Source organism: Tyto alba, unplaced genomic scaffold, assembly GCF_018691265.1.
Source record: "Tyto alba isolate M040663 unplaced genomic scaffold, T.alba_DEE_v4.0 Super-Scaffold_9, whole genome shotgun sequence".
Taxonomy (NCBI): Eukaryota; Metazoa; Chordata; class Aves; order Strigiformes; family Tytonidae; genus Tyto; species Tyto alba.
The window spans coordinates 198,590-211,861 of record NW_024881330.1 but is presented as its reverse complement, the minus strand read 5'-3'; the positions used below and the strand labels follow the sequence as shown (position 1 = coordinate 211,861).

General features: G+C 43.4%; 1 protein-coding gene across 23 annotated transcripts in view; it reads left to right on the top strand.

Annotated features, from left to right (window-relative positions):
• Positions 1-13,272, top strand: part of SCRIB (scribble planar cell polarity protein) — a 112,171-nt gene that overhangs the window by 14,724 nt on the left and 84,175 nt on the right. For all 23 annotated transcript variants that reach the window (XM_042785761.1, XM_042785775.1, XM_042785772.1 and 20 more), the window contains exons 2-5: positions 7,891-8,008; positions 8,256-8,334; positions 9,696-9,785; positions 10,480-10,536. In XM_042785761.1, the coding sequence (XP_042641695.1) occupies positions 7,891-8,008; positions 8,256-8,334; positions 9,696-9,785; positions 10,480-10,536 (344 nt within the window). The remainder of the gene's footprint in view (positions 1-7,890; positions 8,009-8,255; positions 8,335-9,695; positions 9,786-10,479; positions 10,537-13,272) is intronic.

Here is a 13,272-nt window from a genome sequence, read left to right as displayed (position 1 = left end):
GAGGAAGGGATACAGGGGACTGACAGACTTCTGTCTACTCAGGAATTAGGCATCTCCCTCTCCTGATTTTGGCCAGCACCATCTCTAGTGCCACCCATCTGCATTGCGGGGGAGCAATCATGAAATGTTGAGGATATGAGGCCAGAAGCTCATTTCTAAATCATGTGAGTATTTCCTCTTTCCTGGGTTCACGCTGCTTTCCCATGTAGGAGTTCACCATTAACCAAAGCTGGAGCTGTGGGCTAACCTGGCTTATAAATTAAGTGCAGGCAAAACGCTTCATGTATACTGAACTCCATGCAATCATGGAATTGTGTGTCTCACTGCGGGGGAAGCTCTGCAAAGTGCAGTGTCAGGCATCCTTGCATTATCAGTAAGAATTGTGTCCTAAATCAGTGGCCTTGGCATCAGCATGTGAGGCTCATGACTTTCTCAATAGACAGGTATTTCAGTTCCTCAGCAGAAGCCACAGGTGCATCTGCCAAATGGAGCCTGTATTTGCTGCTACTAGTGTTTCTTGTTTTCATAAACTGGCTGAGCCTGTTACTGTTTCTCTGAATAACCTCAAATAAAACCACAGTGTGCTGTTTGGAAATGTTCCTTGAGTAGGACTGACCTAACTATCAAGGATGAGTGCTATATAGTCAGGATGGCTCTTGGCTTGGCTTGTTCTTATGTTTTAGTCTGAAGCTGACATTTTTTTCCCTTTGCAATGATGATAGTTTTGACTGTCATAGCAGTGATCCTGCTCTATTAGCCTGATATTTTTTTTTATAAAATTTCTCCAGAGGCTGTGGTCTGACTCAAGAGGTTCATTAATAATTGCACTGGGATTTCATCCTTTCTCACTTCTGCAAACATCATCGTATTTTGGTATTGTAGCAGATCTTCCAAAGTTAATCGAGGCATCAATTGTTAAGACAGAAGTAAAGTCTTTCCAGTTTAATTGTGGTTAGCTGGACCTAGCTCACAAGTGAGTGTCCTGTACTCCAACAGGAGTAAAAGAAATAGCTGAGGGTGGTCCATTAGCTTATTTGGAGTTTCTTGGGAACCCAACCTTATATTGGGTAGCTGTGTAAGTCGTGTAAATGTAGCTTCCAAGTGACTGGTGTGGTTCAGTTGTGAAAGGTTTGCCACACTCAGGGGTCTCCTAAAGTTTTGATGATTCTCTTCCATTGTTTATATTGGTTGCACACTTCAGTATTTGCCTGACAACAGCAGAAAGGGACATCTGTGGCTTTTTATTTGGTTATGCAAATGGGACTGTGGGTTTGACTTCATGTTGCATGTACTCTTGTTGGCAACGTTCTTTGTGTATTGTACATGGCCACCTCCTCTCCTCTCTTCCTGTTGGACGTTGTGGTAACAGCGCTTGGCTTTCATCCTTGGTCTGTATATTTGGAGTTTAGCTCCTCGTAGGCTCTAGCGGGGTGCCCTGGCATCACGGAGGGCCAGCGGCATACTGGACGTGCCAGTAGGAGCACACGCGGAGACTGGGGGAGCGATGATTCCCCTCTGCTCAGCACTCCATAGGCCACACCTCAATACTGCATCTGTTGGGGGGCCCACAGTACGAGAACGGCATTGCTGAAGTGGTGTGAGTTCAGCAGAGGGTCCGTAGGGTGGCTGAAGCACATGCCCTGACAGGACAGGCCCCAGGACTCTTCAGCCTGGAGAAGTCGCTGCTTCCGAGGGATTTCATAGCAGCCTGACCGTGTGTACGGGGAGGTTATCAAGGAGATGGAGCCCAGCGGTGCGTGGTGGAGAGTGAGAGGCACAGGGCGACATTGAACTAGGTGGTTCTGACTAGGTACAAGGGAGTTTGTTCACTGTGAGGATTATTAATTGGTGGACCCAGGGGCCCAGAGGATTTTTGAATCCTCCATCACTGGAGGTTTTGAAAGACTTGACTAGACAAAGGCCTGAGCAACCCAGTCTGACTTCATAGCCGACCCTGCTTTGAGCAAGAGGTTGGACTAGAGATCTCCTGAGGCTTCTTCCAATCTGAATTATTTCATGGTTCTGTGATAAAGGTCTCTGATACACAGAGGATTAGAAGGCTTTTACTTCTTTGTCCCTTTTAACTCGAAAATCCATGGATCTACGTTGCCTTTTTTTTTTAAAGAGATTGAACTAACTGAATTTTGTTTCAAAAATTATAGATAACTCTTGAATGACTTCTCATATGTTTGCCTGCTTTTGTCTTTAGAGGGGATGCTGAATGAGGATGTTGCATCTGAAAACATGCTGCAGAGCCTGTATTTCACATTTTTTGGTCTTTTTTTTGCAATGTTAAGTTTTGTAGAGTGTTTCTTATCTTTTGGTTTATAGTGCTTTACAGGCTGTTTATACCTTTCACTAATTTGCAGCCGATTAGTACATTAATGAGAGCAATGGCCTGTGTGTTTCCAATCTGTTATGTTGCAGTTGCCCCGCTCTGGATATTGTAAGAAATTATGCCAGCTGAATCTTATTTGCTTGACAATTTTGTAGTTGTTTTCCATCTTAGCCATCCTGTAACCATTGACATGTTTCAACAGTAGAATATCTTTGTAATATATTCTAATTTACAAAAGCTTTCCCGCCCCCCCCCCCCCCCCGGTTGCCCAACTATGCTCTTAATATATTAGTACACCCCCTGGTCTTGAACCTTTTTTAAAAGTTTGTGATAACTTCCATCGTGCTCTGAGCTGGCTGAATTCCTGTGCACTGGAGTCTTTTCATGCTAATCCGTGTTTGCTCTGTGTGATCTTTAGACTTCTGGTGTGCCAGGAAACAGTGAAAGATTGCTGCTTATTTTGTTTCTTCAAACTTCTATTTTTGATCTTATAACTTAAACTCTCTCTATAGTTTATATGCATATATATATATGTATATATAGTTTAGACACTGAAAGATATAGGTCATGCAGATTTGGTGATTTTTAAGTTCAGGAAATCTTGGAGTTGTGTATGTTGATCTCAGTAGAGACATTCAGTATAGTGTTAAATTCATGACTTTTTTTTTTTTTTTTTTCCCAGCTGTATGAAACAGGATTAACATTGATTAGAAAAAGGAATAACTGCCAGTCTCCAAAGAGACATTTGCTTGAGTTTTCACTCTTAGTTCCAGTAGTAATTTTAAAATTAATTTGTTCTCCATTTCCAGTGTCACAAATGAATCTCTTGTGCAGTTTTGCTTTGTAAATTTGGCTCTTGGACTTAGGAGTTGAAGTGCCCAGTTCACAAAATACTGAACTGAAAACTATATGTATCACATTAGGTACGGTGCTTGCAGTCTTACTAGTTCTTGATTACACCAGCTTGCCATATTTTACATCTTATTAACTACAGTCCTAATAGAGATAAGAGCAAACATGGACCAATTGCTAGTTTTCTAAAAGCTTTGCTAGCGTAAGTGGGGGGCACATCTGTTCTGCACGTCTAAGTGCTTATTCCTGAAGATGGTCCCATCTCTGAACCGCAGCTGAACAACCAGTGTGTGTTTATTTGCGTCAGCAGTGCTGGTCTACCTTTGCACTTCTGCGATGCAACGGCAGTAAGAGCTGCCAGACTGGTTACAGAAGCATCGATATGCTCTGCTGGCAAAGCTGTTTGTGCTGCTATAGTAAAGACATTCATGAGCAAAGCAGTCCATCAAGGGAAAATACAGACTTGTTGGTGTATATGTGCTTCAGCTGGCAGTATTTCATTATCACAATCCTATTGGTAAGGAGTTAATCATGAGAAGTGCCTGGTACCTAACAATTAACAAGAAGGTTTTGCTAGTCAGACATGGTGGCTTACTTGGATTCTGCTTAACTTTCTAATTTTTTTGCAAATATAAAATCTTCATTCTTGCATGAGAATACTGTAATTCTGTGTTTGTTTTTTATGACCTCCACCAGTGACTTTTGACTAGTTTAAATTTTTGTCATATCAAAATATTTTATTCAAGTTCAGCTTAACTGAATCTTAAGAAGTGGGATGTACTACTCTTGTTGTCTTGCTGTTGCCTGAATTGAGGACAGATCTGGTAAAAGTCTGTCAACAGTTACCTTTTTTTGTTTGTTTGTTTGTTTTTTAAAGAAAAAAAAGGAAAAAAAAAAAAGACTGGTGGTGAAAAAATGGTGTTTAACTGATATAAAAAAGTAGCATACAAAACAAGGAATTTTGGAACATTAGATTTAGTAGATGTCTCCCTGAAGAAAAGTTAATTAGATGGGAAGAATTGTGAGATTGTCGTGACAGCCTGATTCTGAGGCTTGGTCTGCATGTGGCTTCATGGGTCTCGGTGTGCGTGTAGGTTCTGATTATTTTCAGTAAGGGAGTTATGCTAGTAAAAGTCCCGTTACGCAGTTTGTTCTGTTAAATTGCAGTAAACTGCATGGATACAACTGCTCTGTCAAAGAAGTGTTGTTATGTTTTGATTTTGATGGCCTAGCCAGGAAAGTAAAACTTGACTGTAGACAAAACTGAAGCCAGTATTCGCTGCTGCCAGTTTGTCCCAGAGATAGCTTTTAAACCTCTGTTGTGTCAATAAACACTTCCTATATATATTGCAATGCAACATATAGCATTATTTTATTCTATTTTATTCTAAAATATATTTTTTAAAAGTGTGCGCATCTATTTTGAGACTGTCCAAAATCTGTAGGCAGAAGTGCTGAAAGTTTGGACTATAGATGTTCTGTTCCCTTTGTTATTTTCCAACTTGTAGACTCTAGCAGGTCAACACAATGTCTTGCGTGGTATTTCCTTGCATTCTAAAATTAGGAGAAGGATTTAGGAAACAATAGCAAATTAAGTCTCTAAACCTCCTGCTCTGGCTTGAACCTTTGTTGTTATTTAGACTTCATTTAGACTTTCACCTACTTCCTTTCTTATTAAACTAGTTTGCATTAGATAAACAGTTAAAAAGAACTTGCGCTGTTCGGTGTCAATAAGACTTTTTTTTTTTTTCTTCTTTTTTTACTTATTACAGTCCCCTGTACTACTTTAGGGCATCAGGAGTATGAATTTCATATCACCGCTATTCATCCCAGAGCACTTTTCCCTTTCCTTATGGGGAGCGATGTGGAAGTACAACCACCTCAGAGTAGCAAAAGCCATGCTACATTTTACAGTCCCTCAAACATGCACTTGCACCCAGACATGCTTCCTGACTGAGATGTCTGTATGGGCAACTGCAGAGGTTTTGATTTACAACAGAAAAACTTCTCAAGTTGTATTATTAGACCTCATTATCATCCCTTTTAGTGGGGTGAGCAGCTCTCTCTGTGGTCTTGTGTATCTTTTCACAGTTATGTTGTGCATCACCTTTTCATTCCTTACTCCTCCCTTGCCTGGTCTGTATTATTGTTCTTTGTGGTGTTATGAATGGCAGTTGGGGGATGTCCCACCACCTCAAACCTGAACAAATGTCAATATCCCCACAACTATTCCTAGAGGGGTCTGTTTCAGCAGCCTTTTATGCTGATGAATTATGGGAAAGGCAACTGAGAAAAAAGGTTCAGGCCTCAATTTCTTGTTTGATCCTTCTCAGTGTGGTCTGTGTAAGCAGCCCTGTCTCTCTGGACATGTCTTCTGATCTGTAAGTAATCCTGTGATTACATCTTGTGTTGCTTATTGTAACTCCCTCTCTGCCTCTGGTGTAGGACAGACAGGATGATTACATGGATTAGAAGTGGATTCTGCATGTCACTTCATAGACCTGACTTTGTTCCTAGCTTCATCACTACTTTCTTTGCATCATGGGTTGAGTTATTAGTTTCTTAAGATTTGGTCATCTAAAAGCTATAAACTGTTAGAGGTGGCTTAGAGCACTTGTCTGTACTGTAGCAGAACCTCAACACATAGTCAGAGACACGGTGTTACTATGTGTGCGTGCAACAGTTTCTGCCTTTATCTATTTGTGGGTTATGGGTAAACTTCTTAAAACTGTCTCATTTTCTGCAGTGGCCCAGTATTGTTTGTTTGTTATTCCCAGGCACTCTGAAACAACCCGGAAGATGCAACAAACACTACAGCCTTGGTTTCCATCCTGTCCAGTATCCTATGTCCAACAATAGTTAGAAGCAGCTGCAGTTGATAATTACAGTATGTTGTGTTTAGTAAACTTATTTGAGAGACTGTTGATGTCTAGAAAGAGTATGATTGATGAATCTTGTAACTTACCATTTATAGCTAATCTAATTGACTTCTGAGAACAAGGGCAGGTGTGAAAAGGTTGGATGTTGTTAGACTAGGAGACCCCTAGAGATCCCTTCCAGAAAACAGTTTTATGACTCTGGTGTTTCTAGAAAGGAATTTTGTTTCCTTCTCTAATTCTTTGTTGCTTGGGCCCTACAGATAGTTTGCTTGCTCCTTTTCTTTTCCAGTACAAGTGGCACAAACACTTTCCCTGTTGGTGTAGGGACCTGTCACTGACGTCCTGAAAAAATGTACTGTATAACAGTCACGTGTAACATCAGGGACAGAACCTCAGTCTGGACATCCCCTTATGTTTCTCCTTTGTTGGCTTCTCTGGACCAGACTCATAAACACTGTGGTGTCTACTGGCAAGCTGCTTTATAGTAACTTCCTCATGATGCTAGTAGTTGAATGCCTATAAGATGAGCTGCTCTCTGAGGAAACAAGGAACATCTGTTTTATATCCCACAAGTGTTGTGGTTTGAGCCCAGAGGGCAACTGAGCACCATGCAGCCATTCACTTGCCCCTTTCCCCTCAGGAATGGGAAGGAGAAAATAAAGCAAAAGGCTCCAGAATCAAGATAAGGACAGGGAGGGAGGACTCGCCCATTATGGTCACTGGCAAAAGACAGACTTGTTAGGGGAAGAAAAAAGGACATCAATTTAATTCATTCACTAACAACAACACCATTTAACAGACAGAGTAGGACAGGGAGAAGCATTACCACATCTTAAAAACACTTTTCGCCCACCCCTCCCTTCTTCCCAGGCTCAGCTTTGCTCCTGATTTCTCTACCTCCTCTCCCTCAGTGGCACAGGGAGGCAGGAATGGGGGGTGCAGTCAGTCCTGCTGCTCCTTCCTCCTCAGGGGGAGGACTCCTTGCATTCTTCCACTGCTTCAGTGTGGTACCCCTCTCATGGGAGACAGTCCTCCGTGAACTTTCTCCAACATAAGTTCTTCCCATGGGCCACAGCCCTTCCTGAGCTGCTCTGGCATGAATCCCCCCTGTATGTTGCAATCTTCCCAGTGCTGAACTACAGCAGTGGGGGCTTCTTCCCTCACAGTCCTGGCCTTCTTTGGGCACAGTCACCTGCTCCAGTGTGGGCTCCTCCATGGGCTGCTGGCACATCTCTGCTCCACTGGTGACATCCACGGGTGTCAGCAGGGAGCCCTGCCCTCTCACCATGGGATGCAGCTCATGCGCCAGCATACCTCCCCTTGGTTCTCCTCCTTTCTTCCACTGACCTAGGTGTTTGCACAGATGTTCTCACGACTCCCACTCTTCCTCCCAAGTGCCCCTTCTTAAATACATTATTGCAGAGGCACAGCCTCTGTTGCTAATTGGCTCGGCCTTGGCCAGAGGTGAGTCTAACTTGGAGCTTTGAGAAGCTTCTCACAGGGGCCACTGCTCTAGCTCCCTCCCCCACTACCAAAACCCCCAGCACAACAAGGAAGGGAGAAGAGCAGTGGGATAATAGAGATGTTAAATGAATCATCAAGCTAAACTCATTAAATGCCTTTCTTCTTTCACCCTCATCTCTTGTAGACCTTAATCAGGGTTCTCATCTGTGCAGCGACTGCATGTTGAGGACCTCACAAGGATAGACATTATGAAAGAAGGCAGTTGTTTCTAGGGATGGATGCTCAGGTTTGTCCTGAGGTAAGAAGACAGGCTTCCCACAGAACTGCTGCTGACAGTTTTCTTCTCTCCTGTCATAGCCTTTCTTTAGGCTTCTGAACCTGCGGAAGCTGGGTCTGAGTGACAATGAAATCCAGAGACTTCCCCCTGAGGTTGCCAACTTCATGCAACTGGTGGAACTGGACATCTCCCGCAACGGTAAGGTCAAAGCTAAATGGGGAGTGGGTGCCCACAGCCCTACTTCTCTCTGTAGTAGTACTACCCTGTGCATGTTCTGGAAGGTGCAGGACCCTTTCACAGTCCTGCAGAGTGATCTCTCGTGGGTCCTGAGCTATGAAAATATGGTTATCTTAGTGTGTCTTAGGCTGTCACCAGTACCCGGTGTCCCATTTTCCACATGACAAGCTCTTCTCAAGCCTCTTTTTCTTTCACATATTTTTTCTAGACATTCCAGAAATTCCTGAAAGCATCAAATTCTGCAAATCCTTGGAAATCGCAGACTTCAGTGGGAATCCTCTCTCCAGGTAGGAAGGCATCTGCAAGCCTTTTGTCCAGCTGAGAATGAGAGCTGAAGTTCCTCATTCTCCCAAGCCTTCTCTGGTCTTCATCTTGTAATTATCTTCCCTTGAAGTCAAGGCCTAGGATCACCCTGCCTTTGCCAAGACCTGCAGATGTCTGTTCTCCTGACACTGACACTCATAGGGGAGAGCTGGTGTGTGCTCCCTCTTCTGTATGGCCTGTGGCTTGGATTGATGAGCCTTGAGTCATACTGTTGCCACTGGTGTGAATGGTGAGGACTTCCGTCCTCTTGGAGTAAGTTTGTTACTCCCTCCCCATGCCTTCACCCTGGTGCACAAACCAGAATGGATGTGGACTGATTGTACCAGAGGAGTAGAGAGAGGCCTGCTTGATATGCTTTAATATTTGTCAGTCCTTTTTGCTCTATGTTTTTTTTATTTATAACTTAGGATAGCCATCCTTTGAATTCTGTGTTTGGTGGGTTTCCCTTATAGTGGCCAGAGCATGGGGCTCTCTGCCTTGTCTCTTCAGTCTTCTGTCTCTACAGCCCTTAATCCATAATATTTTAGGAATTTAAGTATGGCTCCTCTGCCTTGGTGAACCATGCTTTCAGGCACTGGTGTCTGCCAGGGTCCCTATAGATGCCAGTCTGACTCCAGATGCCTGCTGCCCTTTGTGCTCCTGGGCAAGTGCTGCCCAAGTTGCCCTTTAAATAGATTTAACTCTCTGCTTCCCTCTTGTGGTGCCAGACACTGCCAGAATGGGACAAGCTTTTCAGTCGGTGAGAATCCCTGTACCACAGGAGTGACCAGTGCTTCTGCACTAGGAGTTATTTGTCAGAGTCTTTCTCTGGCCCAGACTTGTAAGATGTGTGTCGTGAGCAGGGGGGCAGGGAAGCTCCAGGAACTGCCTGTGAATAGCAAAGGATTTCTCCTTTTCACGGGTCTTCCCCTGTTCTGTTGCACCTTGGAGCTGTTATGATGATACTACCTGGTCCCAGGGAATGCTTCAGTCTCATCTGCAGAAATATCCTTAGATGGGCATTTGGATTACTTGGTAGCCCTCCCTGCTTCCAAGTTCAAATGATCACATGGCATAATTTAGTCTGGGATTCATGCTTGAGTACTGCAGAGCCAAGTTTGCACACTTGAACATGTTGTGACTTTGATACAAAGGGGTATTGATGTCTTGGAAACGGGGCATATCCTGGATCAGGAGCCAGGGTCAGAGTTGGTTTCTGCTCTTCTCCTTTCCACATGTTGATACCAGTTAGGATAAGACTGGCTTTTAGGGGATTTAAGTGAGGAATTTAGGGATTGTTTTGTGAACAGAATTAATGGTGTTTTGTTCTGTCATGCTTTTACAGGCTTCCAGAGGGCTTCACACAGCTCCGGAGCCTGGGCCATTTGGCCTTGAATGATGTGTCCCTGCAGAGCCTCCCCAATGACATTGGGAAGTGAGTATGCCTCTGTTCCTCATAACAGGGAGGAGGGTTGGGGTGGGGACACAAGCAGGACTGAGAGGGGAAGAGCATGCCATCCCAGTTACAGCTTGCCACGGTACTGAACATACTATGTGAGCACCTCTAAACATTATTCTTGTTAAAAGACAACCGCTTTATAAAGATTCCTTTCCTGGTCTCAGCTCCTTCTCCTCCTCTGTGGTGTGTGGCACAGGCAAGGAGTGCATCCAGGCTTCTCAAATCTTCTCTTATTTTCTGAGTGCCCATTTGTCCCTTTCCAAACAGGTATGGTCTGTCTGATGATGTTGAAATGATTTACGCTGTTAGCAAACGGCAGCTGCACCTGTGGGGTGCAATGCCCTTCCCATGGGATTTGACTTTCTACATGTGAGGGATTTTATCTTTTTGGGCAGTCCTGTATGTGATACCATGCTTCCTTGTCTTGAGTTTGGGCATAGTATTGTTTCCCCATGATTTTGCAATACACAGTCACCTTCATCAGAAGTCATTTAAGATCCTATTTGTTTTTTGTTTTCCCCTGTCATCTCCATTTGTGTGTACACATTCATGTATATGCATTTGTGCAGGTCATGAGGGGTGGTCCCAAGGGAAGGGATATGAGTATCTACTTGTATCCCTGAAGCCCTATTCAGTGAATCTGGCTTTCTTGCTCCCTTTTCTCTTGCAGTTTGGCAAACCTGGTGACTTTGGAGCTACGTGAGAACCTGCTAAAGACTCTCCCCACGTGAGTGTCTGTCTGGTGGCTTCAGGAGTCTCCTGTCCGATCCTTCTTTCTGATTCCTCAGGGATTTTCTGTTTCTGTAGTACAAGCTCTTGGCACTTTGCTTGGGAGGGCTCAAGGCTTTGCATAAATTATCTGCATCTTGCTGGATTTCTGTAAATTGGGATAAGGAGGGAGAGAGATGGTACCAAGGCTTAAGAGCAGGGAAGGATGTTCACAGTCTGTACTCATCTTCTGTGTCAAGACTGATTTAGAATAGTCATGGTTCCACGAGAAAGTTTCTGGAAGTGGTGAGAACCATTTTTTCTAGAGAGGTAGAGCAGATGACAGATTCTTTTGGAAAATGAGAGAAAAATGTACTGAGGTGGGTATAGGAAGAACTCTGTATATAGTGAAGTTCATAATTTGAAGAGCAGCAGAATATGAAGATATATTTTGCTTCTGACATTTCTGTTTTCTTCGGTATCCCTTCTGATTGTTCTGGTTGAGCAGTTTGTGGGAATGGGTGGGATAACTGGCTTTCCTGCAGCAAACAAAAAATAAGCCAGCAAGGGAGAAGAGGTAAGTCTTGTTAAACGTTTCAGAGAGTTAGGGACAGAGATAAGTTCCTGATAGAGGGTCTGGTTGGTACAGCTGATGCTATCAGGTGGATAGGATATGGAGAACTAATGAGTCTGTACATTAATCTCTGGTTTGGAGCCCATGAGATTTGTTCGAGTTTTCTAACCTCCATTAGCTCTGTCAACTTATTTTCTGCCTGCTTATCCATCCAACTGATGATTCCCGCGGTATTTCTTGAATATATGTTGGAAGGGATTCTACCTGACTTCTTTTTGAATAGCAGTGTGTTTTGAGGCCACACAAACTCCTCAGTGAGTGTGTGAAGCATGCAACTATCGTGACCGTTCCTCTGTGCCCTCTTACTATTCATGGCAAGTATTCAATTTGGCTATCTGTACTTTCTGCCCTTTCTCCTCTGCTTTATTTAAAAAGGAGGGCGAAGGAGGCATCTGATGATACAATGTTCAGGCAAGGTTTTGAGACTCTAAGCAGTTACGGCTTTAGTCTTGCTTCTGTGATGGCCATGCCTCCCTCACTGTGAGATGCTGCTTTGACTCGGGCACAAGCTCTTCCTAGTGGCTATTTTCCGCTGGGACCTGCAAGTACAAGCTTTATATGACATCACTTATATCTGCTCATAGAATTCATGTGTCAGCTTTGACCCAGATGACAAGACACTTCCAAAAAGGAGCTGAACAAGTCTGCACTGGTCAGCTCCCAGGCTTCACACAGAAGAAGCATAGTTCAAATTAACACTCTCATCTTGTCTCTGATGCCAAAGTGACTGGATCTTTTCTGCGCAGTTGTCAGCATTAGCATCCTATCACAGAGACGCGACATTGAGACCAGCTGAGATGGCCTCACATGGAATATTAGCCACAAGGGAGAACGTGAGAGCCAAAGCTCCTTATGGCAGGATGAGAACAGGCAGGCAGAAGAAGTTTGGGTCCTGGTGTTGGGACCCACTGCTGTCTGTTCCATGTGTTCTTTGTGTTCATACAGACCGGTACCACCACTGTGATACATCATATAAACGAAGAGGTACAATAGCTACATCCAAAGTTGGGCTTTCAAACTGCAATGAAGAATGGTCCCAATGGCTTTTCACCATCTAGGAACCAGCAAGTATCTAGAGTTTGAGAATTCAGTCTGTGACCAAACCCATATGGTTTCTGGGGAGATCTCCTATGCCCAGTGCTCCCTTGTTTCCCTATGTTAGATTTGTATGCCAGCAAGATACTTGTAGCATGCTATGAGTTTGTGAGGTTTTTCTCTGAAAGATAAGTCCAGACTTGATACATTCTGCAGTGCAATTCATCTTTTCATCTTTCCCCAATTCCCCAGATTCTACTTTTGGATGATTTCTAAAAGTAGAAAGATCTTTAAGGCCAAGGCAATTTTCATCAGATCTGTCAGTCAAATATAAGATCAAAATCAATGGCTAAAGAAATTACAGTGGTATTATCAGGTACTCTACTCAGGTCTGAAGCTCTTGTACTTGGTCTTGTTGCAAATTGTGCCCAAGAATGGCTCTAAACAAGTCCAAGTGATCTTGCTAAAGAGTAGAATGACTTACTGAAATGGATGATGCTTTCAGTTTTCAAGGTTACTGAGCCCAGTAGGTAGATGGGCTTCAATACTGTGTATTTGTGGCTGCATAAGGCATCAGTGTCCTTTTGATTTTTGTTGTTGAGCTCCTTAAAAGATCCAGCTTGCAATGACCTTTACTTGTCTCAGTTGAATTTCATTGGTTAGTCTTTTGCTGTCAACTGAGCTGAAGTGGTTTATTTTGTACAGCTGATTATCACTCCTTATCATTCCCACACCGATGTGATGCAGCTTGCCAGTAATTTGGGAGGGGTAGCTGTCGTTCATATATTCTCATGGAATAGTGGAGAGTGTTCTGTACTGAGGCATTTTGTAAGACTTTGTGTCTTAACATGGATTCCACAGCTCACTTGTCCCTGCTTTGGGAATTGAAACTGTGAAGGGACAGTCAAGGCTGCTTCACCCTTCAGAGAAGTCAAAGAAAAAATGTACAGTCATAATAGGAGACTGCTATACAACAGAATCCTTGTGATGATCCTGTTGATAAACCTTTGCTTGAGTTAATATAATATCTCAAGATCCACCACTGCATAAGGCAAGAACTTGTTTTTCTTGTGTAGCCCAAATATT